Genomic DNA, 13,297 nt, shown 5'->3' on the forward strand with positions numbered 1-13,297 from the left:
GTGGATATTGCCTGGAGGTATGCTTGATTTTCTGTACATGTTAGCAATGGGTGTGGCCAATTTCCCTTCTTAGAAGTGGTGTATGTATATTACTCAGGTAGATCTTGTATAAATGGATTTGTTTATTAAGACATTCATTTACAGGATGGTGGGAGTGATAGTTTGGCAGCAGCTTGAGGTTTGCATTAATACATTGGAGAGGATTATTAATGATTGACCTGTCACAATATTCAGACTGGAAAGCAGGGGTGGGGAACCTTTTTTCTGCCGAGGGTCGTTTTGATATATATAACATTATTCGTGGGCCTGGTGCAGACCATGCTCCCCTCTCCGAATGATGTCACTAGGGGCAGGGCCACAATCGCTGCTGATTACAGCAATGCCCGGAGCATCCTGAAGATGCTCCGGGGAGCTTTAAGGGCAGCGGGGGTGACAATCTGAAGCATTCTAAGGATGCTCCAGGCGGCACTGCTGCATAGACTCTGGCTGTTGGGTGCCATTCTGGGCACCCTGCTAGCCATATGAGGCTAGAAGAAAAAAAGCTTAGAGGGCCAGACCAAATGGTTCTGAGGGCCTTATATGCCCTTCGGGCCTGAGGTTTCCCCATCCCTGTTGTAAAGTATTTAATAATTGACAGCTTATGTATATGAATTTGACTTTTTTTTTTTTTTCTCTTTATATTTAAACTTTTTCCACTTTTCAGTCACTTGTCGGATGAAGACTGGTTCTAGGATGTGGCATGAAGCTCGTAAACACGAGCGGAAGCTTCGGGGGATGATGGTGGATTATAAAAAGCGGGCAGAACGTCGGCGGGAATACTATGAGAAAATTGTAGGTGATATTAATTAATTTAAGAGTCATAATGAAAAATGAATGACATCACAAACTACTATTTTGAAATCTCTTTTCACTGCTTGAAACATGCTGTAGACAGAAGTTATGTCGGCCACATATAGCACAAGTGCCAGGATTAGCTTTTCAGTACATCCAGACTTGAGTGGCCAAAATGAGCAGACTGTGCACTAGGCCAAGCATCAGGATATCAGACCTATTAATACAGTCCATAGATGACCTCATACACTGGCAGATAGCTGCCGTCATCTGAAGACTTAAAAAATCCTCCTATTGTTTGGAACAGATCATTCTTGTGCGTGAGTGTTCTTTAAAGCCAGTTCATCAAATCAAACACCCCCAGTCATGTAAAGTAGCCAGGAAGGAGTTTCATCCATAGAGATGTTGTGCAAGAACCAAATATTGTCAAGTAACACAGCAATAAAGGAAAAAACTTTTTTGATTTGTATACTGCTAAAGTGCGCTGTCTGCCATTAACCATGTACTGTACTACAAGGTCGTTCTGTATTTTCTTCTCCATTTCTTTGCAGGAAACGTGCTTGAGGCTGTACTGATAAAACCGGTATAGGATGTAGTCACGTGACACACTAGCTGCTTAGACTCTTAAGCTCCATACACACAACGATTTTATGAAAAATCTGTCAGATTTTTTAAAGTGTAATGAACGATTTTTTTGAACTACAAATGAGTTTTGCATATTCCCTTACTGAAAATCGATGCGTTAATAAGTCTGACTGAACTACAAACGTGAACGATTTTTTTAAACGATATTGTTTAACGATAATTGTTCAAAAAATCGTTTGTGTATGCTTCTTAAAGTTTATCAAAACACATTGCTCAATAGATCACATTATAAAAGTGCGACTATAAACTGCTGAGGTTTGATAAATTACTCCATACTGTAAGAATATTATTTTGATACAACGGCCAGTGAGTACGCAAAATTGGACATTTCCATCACATCCTTATTCTGTGAATGAGGTATCAAGCTATATTACTAGGTTATTAATCCTGCTTATTGCTTTCTATATTATTCCTAGACCTTATTAAACTCTCTTTACATTGCAGTACTAACTGGTGCATGTTTAAATGACTTACATCTTTGCTGTCACAGAAAAAAGATCCTGCTCAGTTCCTTCAAGTTCATGGGCGGTACTGTAAGATTCATCTGGATTCCGCTGTGGCGCTGGCAGCTGAGAGCCCTGTTAACATGTAAGCATTCTCACAGGGGCAGGACTAATTATTTTATTTTGTTGGTAAAAAGAAAAATCCGTTTGTTACCTGAACACCTACTTGTATTTTTTTCAGGATGCCGTGGCAAGGGGACCCTAACAATATGATCGATCGCTTTGATGTCCGTGCACATCTTGATTATATTCCAGAATATAAACCACCTCTTCTTACAACTATGTGAGTAGTTATTAAATGAAGTGTGATATTGGTGATGTCTCCAGTAACTGAAAATCCTTGCAGCCATCTTTGTTCTGGGTACTCATCATACGATAGGTGCGACCCAGTGATACAGCGACCGATGAAACAATACATTGCGCGCGCCGTACACACTGCATGGTCCGGCGTATGGCGGCGCGTAGTATCGTTACATGCTGCGTGTAACAGCACCCCATCGTTCATTGCATCGTCTCATCTGCCGTGCAGGACAGCAAATGGGACGATGCAATGAACGGTGGATCGGGTGCACACCCTACAATGTGGATTGGAACGATATATCGTACGATGCATCATATTTAGTGTAACCAGCTTTACCCTTTCTGGTTTCTCCACCGATAGCTGGACAGTATTCTTTTAATATTTTCATATTTACTTTAAATATATGTAAGTACTTGTACTGGTTATCTCATCAGGAATTCAGAGTTTTTACAATCCCTGTAATTTGGGAACCTCATTTTCTGTTTATTTTATTTTTATTTTTTAAGATCATCTGAACAAGAGTCTGACGACCGAAAGTGTAACTATGAGCGTTACAGGGGGCTGGTTCAGAATGACTTTGCTGGCAGTAAGTATTTTCTGTGGAATTTTTTTTTTTGTAAATCATGTAACCGTAAATAAAAATGTCCTAAATTGTATACAGGAGAGAGATCCTTACCAACTGTCCTGTTCCATTTGTGTGTGTCTATTTTATATTTGTCCCTGATCCACGAGATAGTGTAGTGTATAATTTATAGGGCAGGAACCCTGTATGTTGGCAAGCAGATCTCTCCATATATGTGTAACCTCATTTGTAAATTATAAGGATATTCAAATTATAAGTGTTTTAAAATGGTTGCATATAAAAAGTCTTCTCCCATTTCACATATCCACATCTTTTTGTAAGTATATTTGGAATCACCACTGAGTAGCACAAAATACTGAATTCCTCCCTTTTTGTTTTGATAGTTGATAGCAATGCTTATTAGATGCCGTTAGAGATGTGAGTCTATAAGGGCACACGTCTGCCAGTCTCGTACGCCCAGGGGTTGAGAGAGCGAGGGGGGGGGGGGGGGAGCGGGTACTAATGACCTAGGCTTGCTGGAGAGGCCCGATTGGGGCCCGGGTCCGCCATCACTTCCTTTTACCTGTCAGCAGCCGAGCACACGCTGCTGTTTGCTGGGCTGTAATGGGAGACTGCTCGCAGCAGGGAATTTGCAATCCCTGGATTTGCATCGGGCTGGGGGGGTTCACAGTGTCCTCCTCCCTGGCAGGTAGCGGCACTGCAAACGTTTTTTCCCTGAGGGGGCGTGGCTACGCCTCCCGCAAATAGTCCACACTCCCTTCATCCGGGCCCAAGCCAGCTTTCTAGGGCCATGCGTATATCTAGGTACTGTGCAATATTGCTTGAGTTCCTTCAGATGGCGACTATTAATGAACAGGAATTCTTGAATGAATCTACAGATTCTTATCAGAACAAACCTATTGTGTTTTATCCAGTTAGGTGAGTAAGTGTGGCTGTATGCCTCCACTTATGGTACCTTCAGACTCGCACATTTCTGGGGTAAGATTAGGCCATGAGAGTGACTAATTGCCATGCTGTTGCTGGAGTTTCTTTTCTGTTGCTTAGTGTTGAGGGCAGGACATAAAACTAATTAATTTGGTTTGATGGTTTTCCAAATCTGTCCCAGAAGAGGTTTCACTTCAGTTTCGTGCTCTTTCCCTTCCCAAATGCAGTCCTCAAGGCACCCCAACACTACAAGTTTTAGAGAGATCTATGGTTGAGCACAGGTGGTTAAGTCAAACTGACTGATGTACTTATTAAGTCATCTGTGGTCAAGCATGGATAGCTCTAAAACCTGTACTGTTGAAGTTCCATGAGGATCGCGTTTGGGAAACTCTGCCCTACCCTAAAGCACAGGTTTGTGAAGTGCTTGAGCCGTTGTACAATAGGTAGTTTATCCCATCTCTGTCACTGTAGATGGTAAGGGAGGCCATGACGCTGTCTGACACTGCATTCTGCACTTTGGAGGACAGCCAGTTCTAGGTGGATTTCTTTGTACCATTTTATCACCATTTCTTTATGATCTAATCGTATTAGTCTTTCCCAAAAAAGTGAAAATAAGAGCTTCATCACAAAGATCAAAGAAAATTTTAAGTTGCAATATCCAACTGTGGGATTCCTCGCGGACATTTATGTTCATTTTGAAATCAATTGTAACTATTTAATTGTGCGCAGGTAGACTCTAATTCTATTGCCTCTGAAGATAGTGCTCAATTTCGTGTAAGTGCATTTTAGTATAGACTTTGGATACCTTAATAACTAATCATCTGTTAGTGTTCATTCTAGCACCCTGCACCTGTTAAAACCTGTGCAGTTTCCTTATCCTGCCTGGGGTGTCGCTCTCTGCTTTGGTGCTTCTAGCACAGTCAGCTGATGCAGCAAAATGCTGAGATACAGCAGTTTGTATGCTAAGAGCGACACCCCAGGCAGGAAAGAGGAAGTGCACGGGTTCTGACAGGTGCAGGGTGCTAGGATGAAGACTGTTTTTGTTTTGTGTTTAAAAGCTTTAGCTGTTTGTAACTTTTTAAAGTGGTTTTATAGTGATTTCATCCACATCATGTACTCGAATCTGCCTCTTTGTATAGCCACTATAGCGTGTATGTGTATATATAATGAGCACTCATGCCATCAGAACTTTTGACAGTTATTAAGGTGCTTATATGTAAAATAGCACTCATTGCAAATTATACTGTTCTAACCTTTTCCTCTAGTTTCTGAGGAGCAGTGTCTATACCAGATCTACATTGATGAACTTTATGGTGGCTTACAGAGACCAGGAGAAGATGAGAAGAAAAAGTAAGTGCCTCCTCGTTGTGTCATTTGTTTAGAGCATTGAAAATATACCCCTTTGCTAGGCTTTTTCTATTCCCCCCCCCCCCCCCCCCCACTTTATTGAAGTTCCCGGTGGCACCACTTTGAAGTGGGGATTGCTAACCGCCGGTCCCGTGTCAGTCTTTCAGATCAATTTGACCGTAAACGATCATCCAAAATAATATAGGTTTCCCCTAGATTGATATTATTTCGATGCATTGCGCAGTTGTGGAGAAAAACTGAGCATGCACAGTAAGAAAAAAGGCGACGCATGTACAGTACAGCTAGAGGCGCTGGGTTTGAGGAAATTAGACTGTAGATCCCCCTAGATTGTAAGCTCCTAGGTGCAGGGTCCTCCTCCCTACTGTCTCACAGCTCCTCTTCTCTAGCACTTCTATGACAGCCTTCATCTTCCCACCTGTATTGTGTATGGAGAATTGTGTTGCTAATTGTTACTTGTGCTCTGTTTTATATTTTGGTTACTATAATGTAATTTCCTGTGTACCCCTGCGCTGTATGTACGGCACTGCGGACCACTTGTGGCGCCCTATAAATAAAATGTAGTAGTAATTACATTTATTGCTGCAGCATCAGGTTGTTTTGGTTCAATTCTAGCAATATATCATGTTTCCAGAATCAAGCCAAAATATCTGGAAGCATAGAGTATGGAAATTGATCTTTCCAAAATATCAGAGATCAATGCAATAGCTACTATGGGCTGATGGCCACAGATGTCCCATGTGTGCACCCTACTATGGCAGTCCCTCACAACATCCCCAGTTCTCAGCTGAGGTTAAAGTGGATGTGCTGGAGGGGAGGGCTAATGCAGCATTCATATTGTATCGCTCTGGTCAGTTATGTAAGGAGGGCTGATTCTGACCTACTCTCTGGCACCTGGTGATCCACCCCAAGATGGCACAAGTCTCCCACTACTTGCAGCATCACTAACCCCCCCCCCCACTACTTGCAGCATCACTAACCCCCCCCCCCACTACTTGCAGCATCACTAACCCCCCCCCACTACTTGCAGCATCACTAACCCCCCCCCTCCCACTACTTGCAGCATCACTAACCCCCCCCCTCCCACTACTTGCAGCATCACTAACCCCCCCCTCCCACTACTTGCAGCATCACTAACCCCCCCCCTCCCACTACTTGCAGCATCACTAACCCCCCCCTCCCACTACTTGCAGCATCACTAACCCCCCCTCCCACTACTTGCAGCATCACTAACCCCCCCACTACTTGCAGCATCACTAAACCCCCCCACTACTTGCAGCATCACTAACCCCCCACTACTTGCAGCATCACTAACCCCCCCCACTATTTGCAGCATCACTAACCCCCCCCACTATTTGCAGCATCACTAACCCCCCCCACTATTTGCAGCATCACTAACCCCCCCCACTACTTGCAGCATCACTAACCCCCCCCACTACTTGCAGCATCACTAACCCCCCCCCACTACTTGCAGCATCACTAACCCCCCCCACTACTTGCAGCATCACTAACCCCCCCCACTACTTGCAGCATCACTAACCCCCCCCCCACTACTTGCAGCATCACTAACCCCCCCCCCCACTACTTGCAGCATCACTAACCCCCCCCCCACTACTTGCAGCATCTCTAACCCCCCCCCCACTACTTGCAGCATCACTAACCCCCCCCCCCACTACTTGCAGCATCACTAACCCCCCCCCACTACTTGCAGCATCACTAACCCCCCCCACCACTACTTGCAGCATCACTAACCCCCCCCACCACTACTTGCAGCATCACTAACCCCCCCCCCCACTACTTGCAGCATCACTAACCCCCCCCCCCACTACTTGCAGCATCACTAACCCCCCCCCCACTACTTGCAGCATCACTAACCCCCCCCCCCACTACTTGCAGCATCACTAACCCCCCCCCCCCACTACTTGCAGCATCACTAACCCCCCCCCACTACTTGCAGCATCACTAACCCCCCCCCACTACTTGCAGCATCACTAACCGCCCCACCACTACTTGCAGCATCACTAACCGCCCCCACCACTACTTGCAGCATCACTAACGCCCCCACCACTACTTGCAGCATCACTAACCCCCCCCCCCACCACTACTTGCAGCATCACTAACCCCCCCCCCACCACTACTTGCAGCATCACTAACCCCCCCCCACCACTACTTGCAGCATCACTAACCCCCCCCACCACTACTTGCAGCATCACTAACCCCCCCCCCACCACTACTTGCAGCATCACTAACCCCCCCCCCCACCACTACTTGCAGCATCACTAACCCCCCCCCACCACTACTTGCAGCATCACTAACCCCCCCCCCCACCACTACTTGCAGCATCACTAACCCCCCCCCCACCACTACTTGCAGCATCACTAACCCCCCCCCCCACCACTACTTGCAGCATCACTAACCCCCCCCCCCCACCACTACTTGCAGCATCACTAACCCCCCCCCACCACTACTTGCAGCATCACTAACCCCCCCCCACCACTACTTGCAGCATCACTAACCCCCCCCCCCACCACTACTTGCAGCATCACTAACCCCCCCCCCCCACCACTACTTGCAGCATCACTAACCCCCCCCCCACCACTACTTGCAGCATCACTAACCCCCCCCCCACCACTACTTGCAGCATCACTAACCCCCCCCCCCACCACTACTTGCAGCATCACTTAACCCCCCCCCACCACTACTTGCAGCATCACTAACCCCCCCCCCACCACTACTTGCAGCATCACTAACCCCCCCCCACCACTACTTGCAGCATCACTAACCCCCCCCCACCACTACTTGCAGCATCACTAACCCCCCCCCACCACTACTTGCAGCATCACTAACCCCCCCCCCCCCACCACTACTTGCTGCAAGTAGTGGTGGGGGGGTTAGTGATGCTGCATGTAGTGGTGGGGGGGTTAGTGATGCTGCATCACTAACACACTCCCCCCACCCCCCCCCCCCAACCCACTACTCCCGGCACCTACCTGACCTTTTCTGGGTCCCATTGGAATGAAAGTCTTATGACAATGTAACAACTTAAACAGAAAAAAAATAATGAATGCTAAAGCATTAGTTAGCTTTATTATAGTATAGTAAAACATTTTGTTACTCTTTATTGCACAATGAGACATTTTTCAGTAATACTCATGTGCTGGTAATTAACATTAGAGCTGCCAGTGTTAGCCAACTAAAGTTTTAGGGGCCCATTTTTCATTGAATATATGAGGTAAAATCCCCAAAAACACCCGATTTCGGAGGTTTACCCTCAAATATTAAGTTTCCCCCGGATGTATGAAGGAGGGACCGCAACAGGTATCTCCGATTCCAACTGCGATCCCTCCATTCCCCGCTGGCACCTACCTCCCCCATAGGTTTCTATGGGGGATGTGATGCTGCCAGATTTACCAATATCCGGAATGCGATGCGTTACAGACACTGGCCCCTTCAGCTAACGCCATTAATAATAATTATTTCACCATCAGTAAGCTTATCATGCAGGCACATTATATACAAAGAGCCCATCTATAGGAAGCAGAGGCTGCACATCAATGGGGACAACTCCTGGGACTTCCCCCGACAACTGCCAGCACCACTAACAACCCCGCCCTTCTCCTCTACTCCCAGCATTACTAACCCGCCCTTCTCCTCTACTCCCAGCATCACTAACATCCCCCCCCTTCTCCTCTACTCCCAGCATCACTAACATCCCCCCCTTCTCCACTACCCCCAGCATCACTAACATCCCCCCCCCTCCTTCACTACTCCCAGCATCACTAACATCCCCCCCTTCTCCACTACTCCCAGCACCACTAACAACCCGCCCTTCTCCACTACTCCCAGCATCACTAACATCCTCCCCCTTCTCCACTACTCCCAGCACCCACTAACATCCTCCCACCTTCTCCACTACTCCCAGCACCACTAACATCCTCCCCCTTCTCCACTACTCCCAGCACCACTAACATCCCCCCCCCTTCTCCACTACTCCCAGCACCACTAACATCCCCCCCCCCCTTCTCCACTACTCCCAGCATCACTAACATCCCCCCCCCTTCTCCACTACTCCCAGCATCACTAACATCCCCCCCCCTTCTCCACTACTCCCAGCATCACTAACATCCCCCCCCTTCTCCACTACTCCCAGCATCACTAACATCCTCCCCTCCACTACTCCAGCACTACTAACAACCCTCCCAGCCCCTACACCCTGCACCAATTATTACCCCCCCCCCCCCCCCCAATACTCCACTACTCCCAGCTTCAATAACAGGCTAACAGCTACCTTTCATCGCTCTGTTTTTCAGAGGAGGAGGCAGGAGCGGTGAATCCAACTAGGCAGGGACAGGAGAAGTGCGCCCAGCCCCAGCACCCAAGGCTCCCCTACATACAAGCCATCAAAGCGTGATGCTCATGCTCCTAGCTGGTCCGTGGAACAGTAGGAGCTGAGGTGCTGTTGCGCCACCGAGCAAGACCATGGTGCTAAGCGGCATGCGGCGGCGTGACAGCACCCCGCTCCTACTATTCCAGGGAGCTGCTAGGAGCATGAGCATCGCAATGCAGTAAGTCTGGCAATAATTCCCCATGGCTGCTACAAAGTGCAGGTGGTACCGCCTGCTGCCGCACCAACCCCCACCCGCTACTTCACCACCCCCCACCCGCTGCGCTACCCCTCTTCACAAGTACCTTCAAATAGGGGGGCCGGAGTGTTCACGCTGGGGCGGGGCGCAATATTCGATCCAGGTGGGCCTCCTGGACTAGGACCAGTCTTCACGCCGGAGGGGCGGCCGCCGCCGGGACCAGTCTTCACGCCGGAGGGGCGGCCGCCGCCGGGACCAGTCTTCACGCCGGAGGGGCGGCCGCCGCCGGGACCAGTCTTCACGCCGGAGGGGCGGCTGCCGCCGGGACCAGTCTTCACGCCGGAGGGGCGGCCGCCGCCGGGACCAGTCTTCACGCCGGAGGGGCGGCCGCCGCCGGGACCAGTCTTCACGCCGGAGGGGCGGCCGCCGCCGGGACCAGTCTTCACGCCGGAGGGGCGGCCGCCGCCGGGACCAGTCTTCACGCCGGAGGGGCGGCCGCCGCCGGGACCAGTCTTCACGCCGGAGGGGCGGCCGCCGCCGGGACCAGTCTTCACGCCGGAGGGGCGGCCGCCGCCGGGACCAGTCTTCACGCCGGAGGGGCGGCCGCCGCCGGGACCAGTCTTCACGCCGGAGGGGCGGCCGCCGCCGGGACCAGTCTTCACGCCGGAGGGGCGGCCGCCGCCGGGACCAGTCTTCACGCCGGAGGGGCGGCCGCCGCCGGGACCAGTCTTCACGCCGGAGGGGCGGCCGCCGCCGGGACCAGTCTTCACGCCGGAGGGGCGGGCCGCCGCCGGGACCAGTCTTCACGCCGGAGGGGCGGCCGCCGCCGGGACCAGTCTTCACGCCGGAGGGGCGGCCGCCGCCGGGACCAGTCTTCACGCCGGAGGGGCGGCCGCCGCCGGGACCAGTCTTCACGCCGGAGGGGCGGCCGCCGCCGGGACCAGTCTTCACGCCGGAGGGGCGGCCGCCGCCGGGACCAGTCTTCACGCCGGAGGGGCGGCCGCCGCCGGGACCAGTCTTCACGCCGGAGGGGCGGCCGGGACCAGTCTTCACGCCGGAGGGGCGGCCGGGACCAGTCTTCACGCCGGAGGGGCGGCCGGGACCAGTCTTCACGCCGGAGGGGCGGCCGGGACCAGTCTTCACGCCGGAGGGGCGGCCGGGACCAGTCTTCACGCCGGAGGGGCGGCCGGGACCAGTCTTCACGCCGGAGGGGCGGCCGGGACCAGTCTTCACGCCGGAGGGGCGGCCGGGACCAGTCTTCACGCCGGAGGGGCGGCCGGGACCAGTCTTCACGCCGGAGGGGCGGCCGGGACCAGTCTTCACGCCGGAGGGGCGGCCGGGACCAGTCTTCACGCCGGAGGGGCCTGGCACATTTCACATTTTGCCCCCCATGCCCGCATCAGCCCACTGCACTCAGATCAGCCCTTGAAAATAGGGCTGTCATACAAACCTGGCGTCGCGCATGAGCCAATTAGAGCTCGTGGACCGGTAGCCCCTGCTGATTGGCTGCTAGTCTGCGAGCTCCAATTGGCTCACGATCGGCGCCTATTTGACAGCGGCGCTTTTAGCTACGTGTGCAAGGTGACTGGGTCGTGTCCTCGGAGACGCGCTGTGCTGCGGCCAATCCATGACAGCCTGACGGGGATTGACAGCGGCACAGCGCGTCCTCGGGGACCCGGCTCTTATATAGAAGTGAGTCCCCAGTGTGAGAAACCGCAAATACGTGCTATAGCGCATATTTTACCCGAACAGGATATTTCACGGCTATTCCTCCTCCATTTGAGATGGAGAAAATATATATTTTTTCTTGGCATATGTAGGTGCATATAGACCAGCGCACTCGAGGGTGTGCTACGCCTTCTGGCCAACCTAGCATACAGTTACGTGCTGGGCAGTCTAGCTCATAACTGCCACTTGTTCCTATGGGGCAGCGCTATTATACCATCTAATAGCTTTCACTGGAGTCCAAAATAACAGGGGAAAAGTGATAAGCTTATTTTTATGATTGAGCTGGTTTACGGTCATGCCTCAGATTGTCCTTTCCTGGGGAAATGCAACATGAGTAGTGCCATCATTCTAAAGTGTCAGATATCAGCAAATGTTTAGGACCTGTTGCGTGCATGACATTTTACTTAAATATTCTGCAAGCATTTTCACTTATTGTCTACCTCCGTAATGCACAAGGTAGTATTTTTATTTTTTTGACAACTACAATCTAAGTAACATGAGGGTTACCATCCCCATACTGATCCCTCACGTCTGACACCACCATGTGGGTCTCCCTCAACAGTTTTGTATTTTTAATACCCCTCTAATTTTCTTTGCTTCCATTTCTATTCTCTCCTGCCTCCATACCTAACCATGTTGTTGCCCTTGTCTACTTGTACGCAGGCTGTCGGAGAAGAAGGCCTCTATCGGTTACACTTATGAGGACAGTACAGTGGCGGAATTAGGAGACTCTCCTGAGAAAGGGGAGGATGAGGATTCTGACGATGAGAGTAAATCCGATGAAGATGAAGTCATACCAGATATAGGTACTTGCCCTACGGCAATAGTGAGCCAAAAGGCATTTCTTCTATAACAATTGGCTCTTTGGGCAGGCTTTAAACCACTAAAACACCATAATTCTTTACCTGTTCATGGCCAGGTAGATTTACTCTCTAAAAGCTAAATGTGATAGTTTACCAACTTCTGACGCTGCGGGGATTTATGTGAGTCTCCCCTTAATTATTAAAGTGACAATCATTTTAACGCTTGGTTTAGCCTTTGAAATGATTGCTACTTTAAAAATACCGGGAGACTCTCTTAAATACCTGCAGCTGATTCAGTATCGTGTAAAACCTCCTTGTAATATGTATGTTGTAAGCAATATAAGTTATGACTTGAACAACTCATATTCTGCATGAATTTTAGGCTAACATTTAGTTTCAGGATTCTGACCCACTCCTGGCTACATGGCTCACTCCTACCACAGCATCTTTGTGGCTTTGCAGTTTGGATTTTGACTTCCCGATACTTGATTCTTTTCTTTTTTTCAGTCATTCAGTTGTATACAGTATTTGCTGGTGTGCTAGGGATCATTGCTTGTTTTTAAATGGTTTGCATCCCGCTATTAAGCCAAGCGTCAGCTCTCTGATGTAAAAAGGTGTTTAAAGGAAAATTACCACATTGAGCGTACTATAATCAGCACCAAGCTTTACTAGCCGTGGCGGAAGCATAAAAAAACCCAGTGTGAGTTGGCACCTGGCTTCCTTAGGGGTATTGGGCCCTCAGAAATTATGCCAAAGTAAGTATCCTGGTACTTGGCAAAAAAAAAAAAAAACCCATTGAAGATGTCACTATTTCTCTTATAGGTAACCCGTTGCAAATAGCAGGTCACTAGTGGACACTGCCATAAGAATGAATGTGCATGCCCTCATTGGTTAGAGCGTGGGAGCTGCAGTGTGCTGGCCAATCAGAGATCTCATATCAATTCTTAGGTCAGTGGCCTCTGGGGGAGCACTACAATCCAGATGGAATTTCAAACACCTCTTAGTAAATATACCTCCGTGACTTCAATGCT

At 49.8% G+C, this 13,297-nt stretch overlaps 1 protein-coding gene across 6 annotated transcripts in view; it reads left to right on the top strand.

Moving 5' to 3' along the window:
- CLASRP (CLK4 associating serine/arginine rich protein) overlaps positions 1-13,297 on the top strand; it is a 54,713-nt gene that overhangs the window by 2,676 nt on the left and 38,740 nt on the right. For all 6 annotated transcript variants that reach the window (XR_015871823.1, XR_015871822.1, XM_088452843.1 and 3 more), the window contains exons 2-7: positions 704-831; positions 1,967-2,064; positions 2,161-2,262; positions 2,787-2,866; positions 5,053-5,137; positions 12,127-12,269. Coding sequence is in view for 4 of the 6 variants with exons in the window: in XM_088452843.1 (XP_088308969.1) it covers positions 704-831; positions 1,967-2,064; positions 2,161-2,262; positions 2,787-2,866; positions 5,053-5,137; positions 12,127-12,269 (636 nt within the window). In the remaining 2 variants the exon portion in view is untranslated. The remainder of the gene's footprint in view (positions 1-703; positions 832-1,966; positions 2,065-2,160; positions 2,263-2,786; positions 2,867-5,052; positions 5,138-12,126; positions 12,270-13,297) is intronic.

The sequence above is a fragment of the Taudactylus pleione genome, unplaced genomic scaffold (assembly GCF_031769625.1).
Source record: "Taudactylus pleione unplaced genomic scaffold, aTauple2 ptg000039l, whole genome shotgun sequence".
NCBI classification, from domain to species: Eukaryota; Metazoa; Chordata; class Amphibia; order Anura; family Myobatrachidae; genus Taudactylus; species Taudactylus pleione.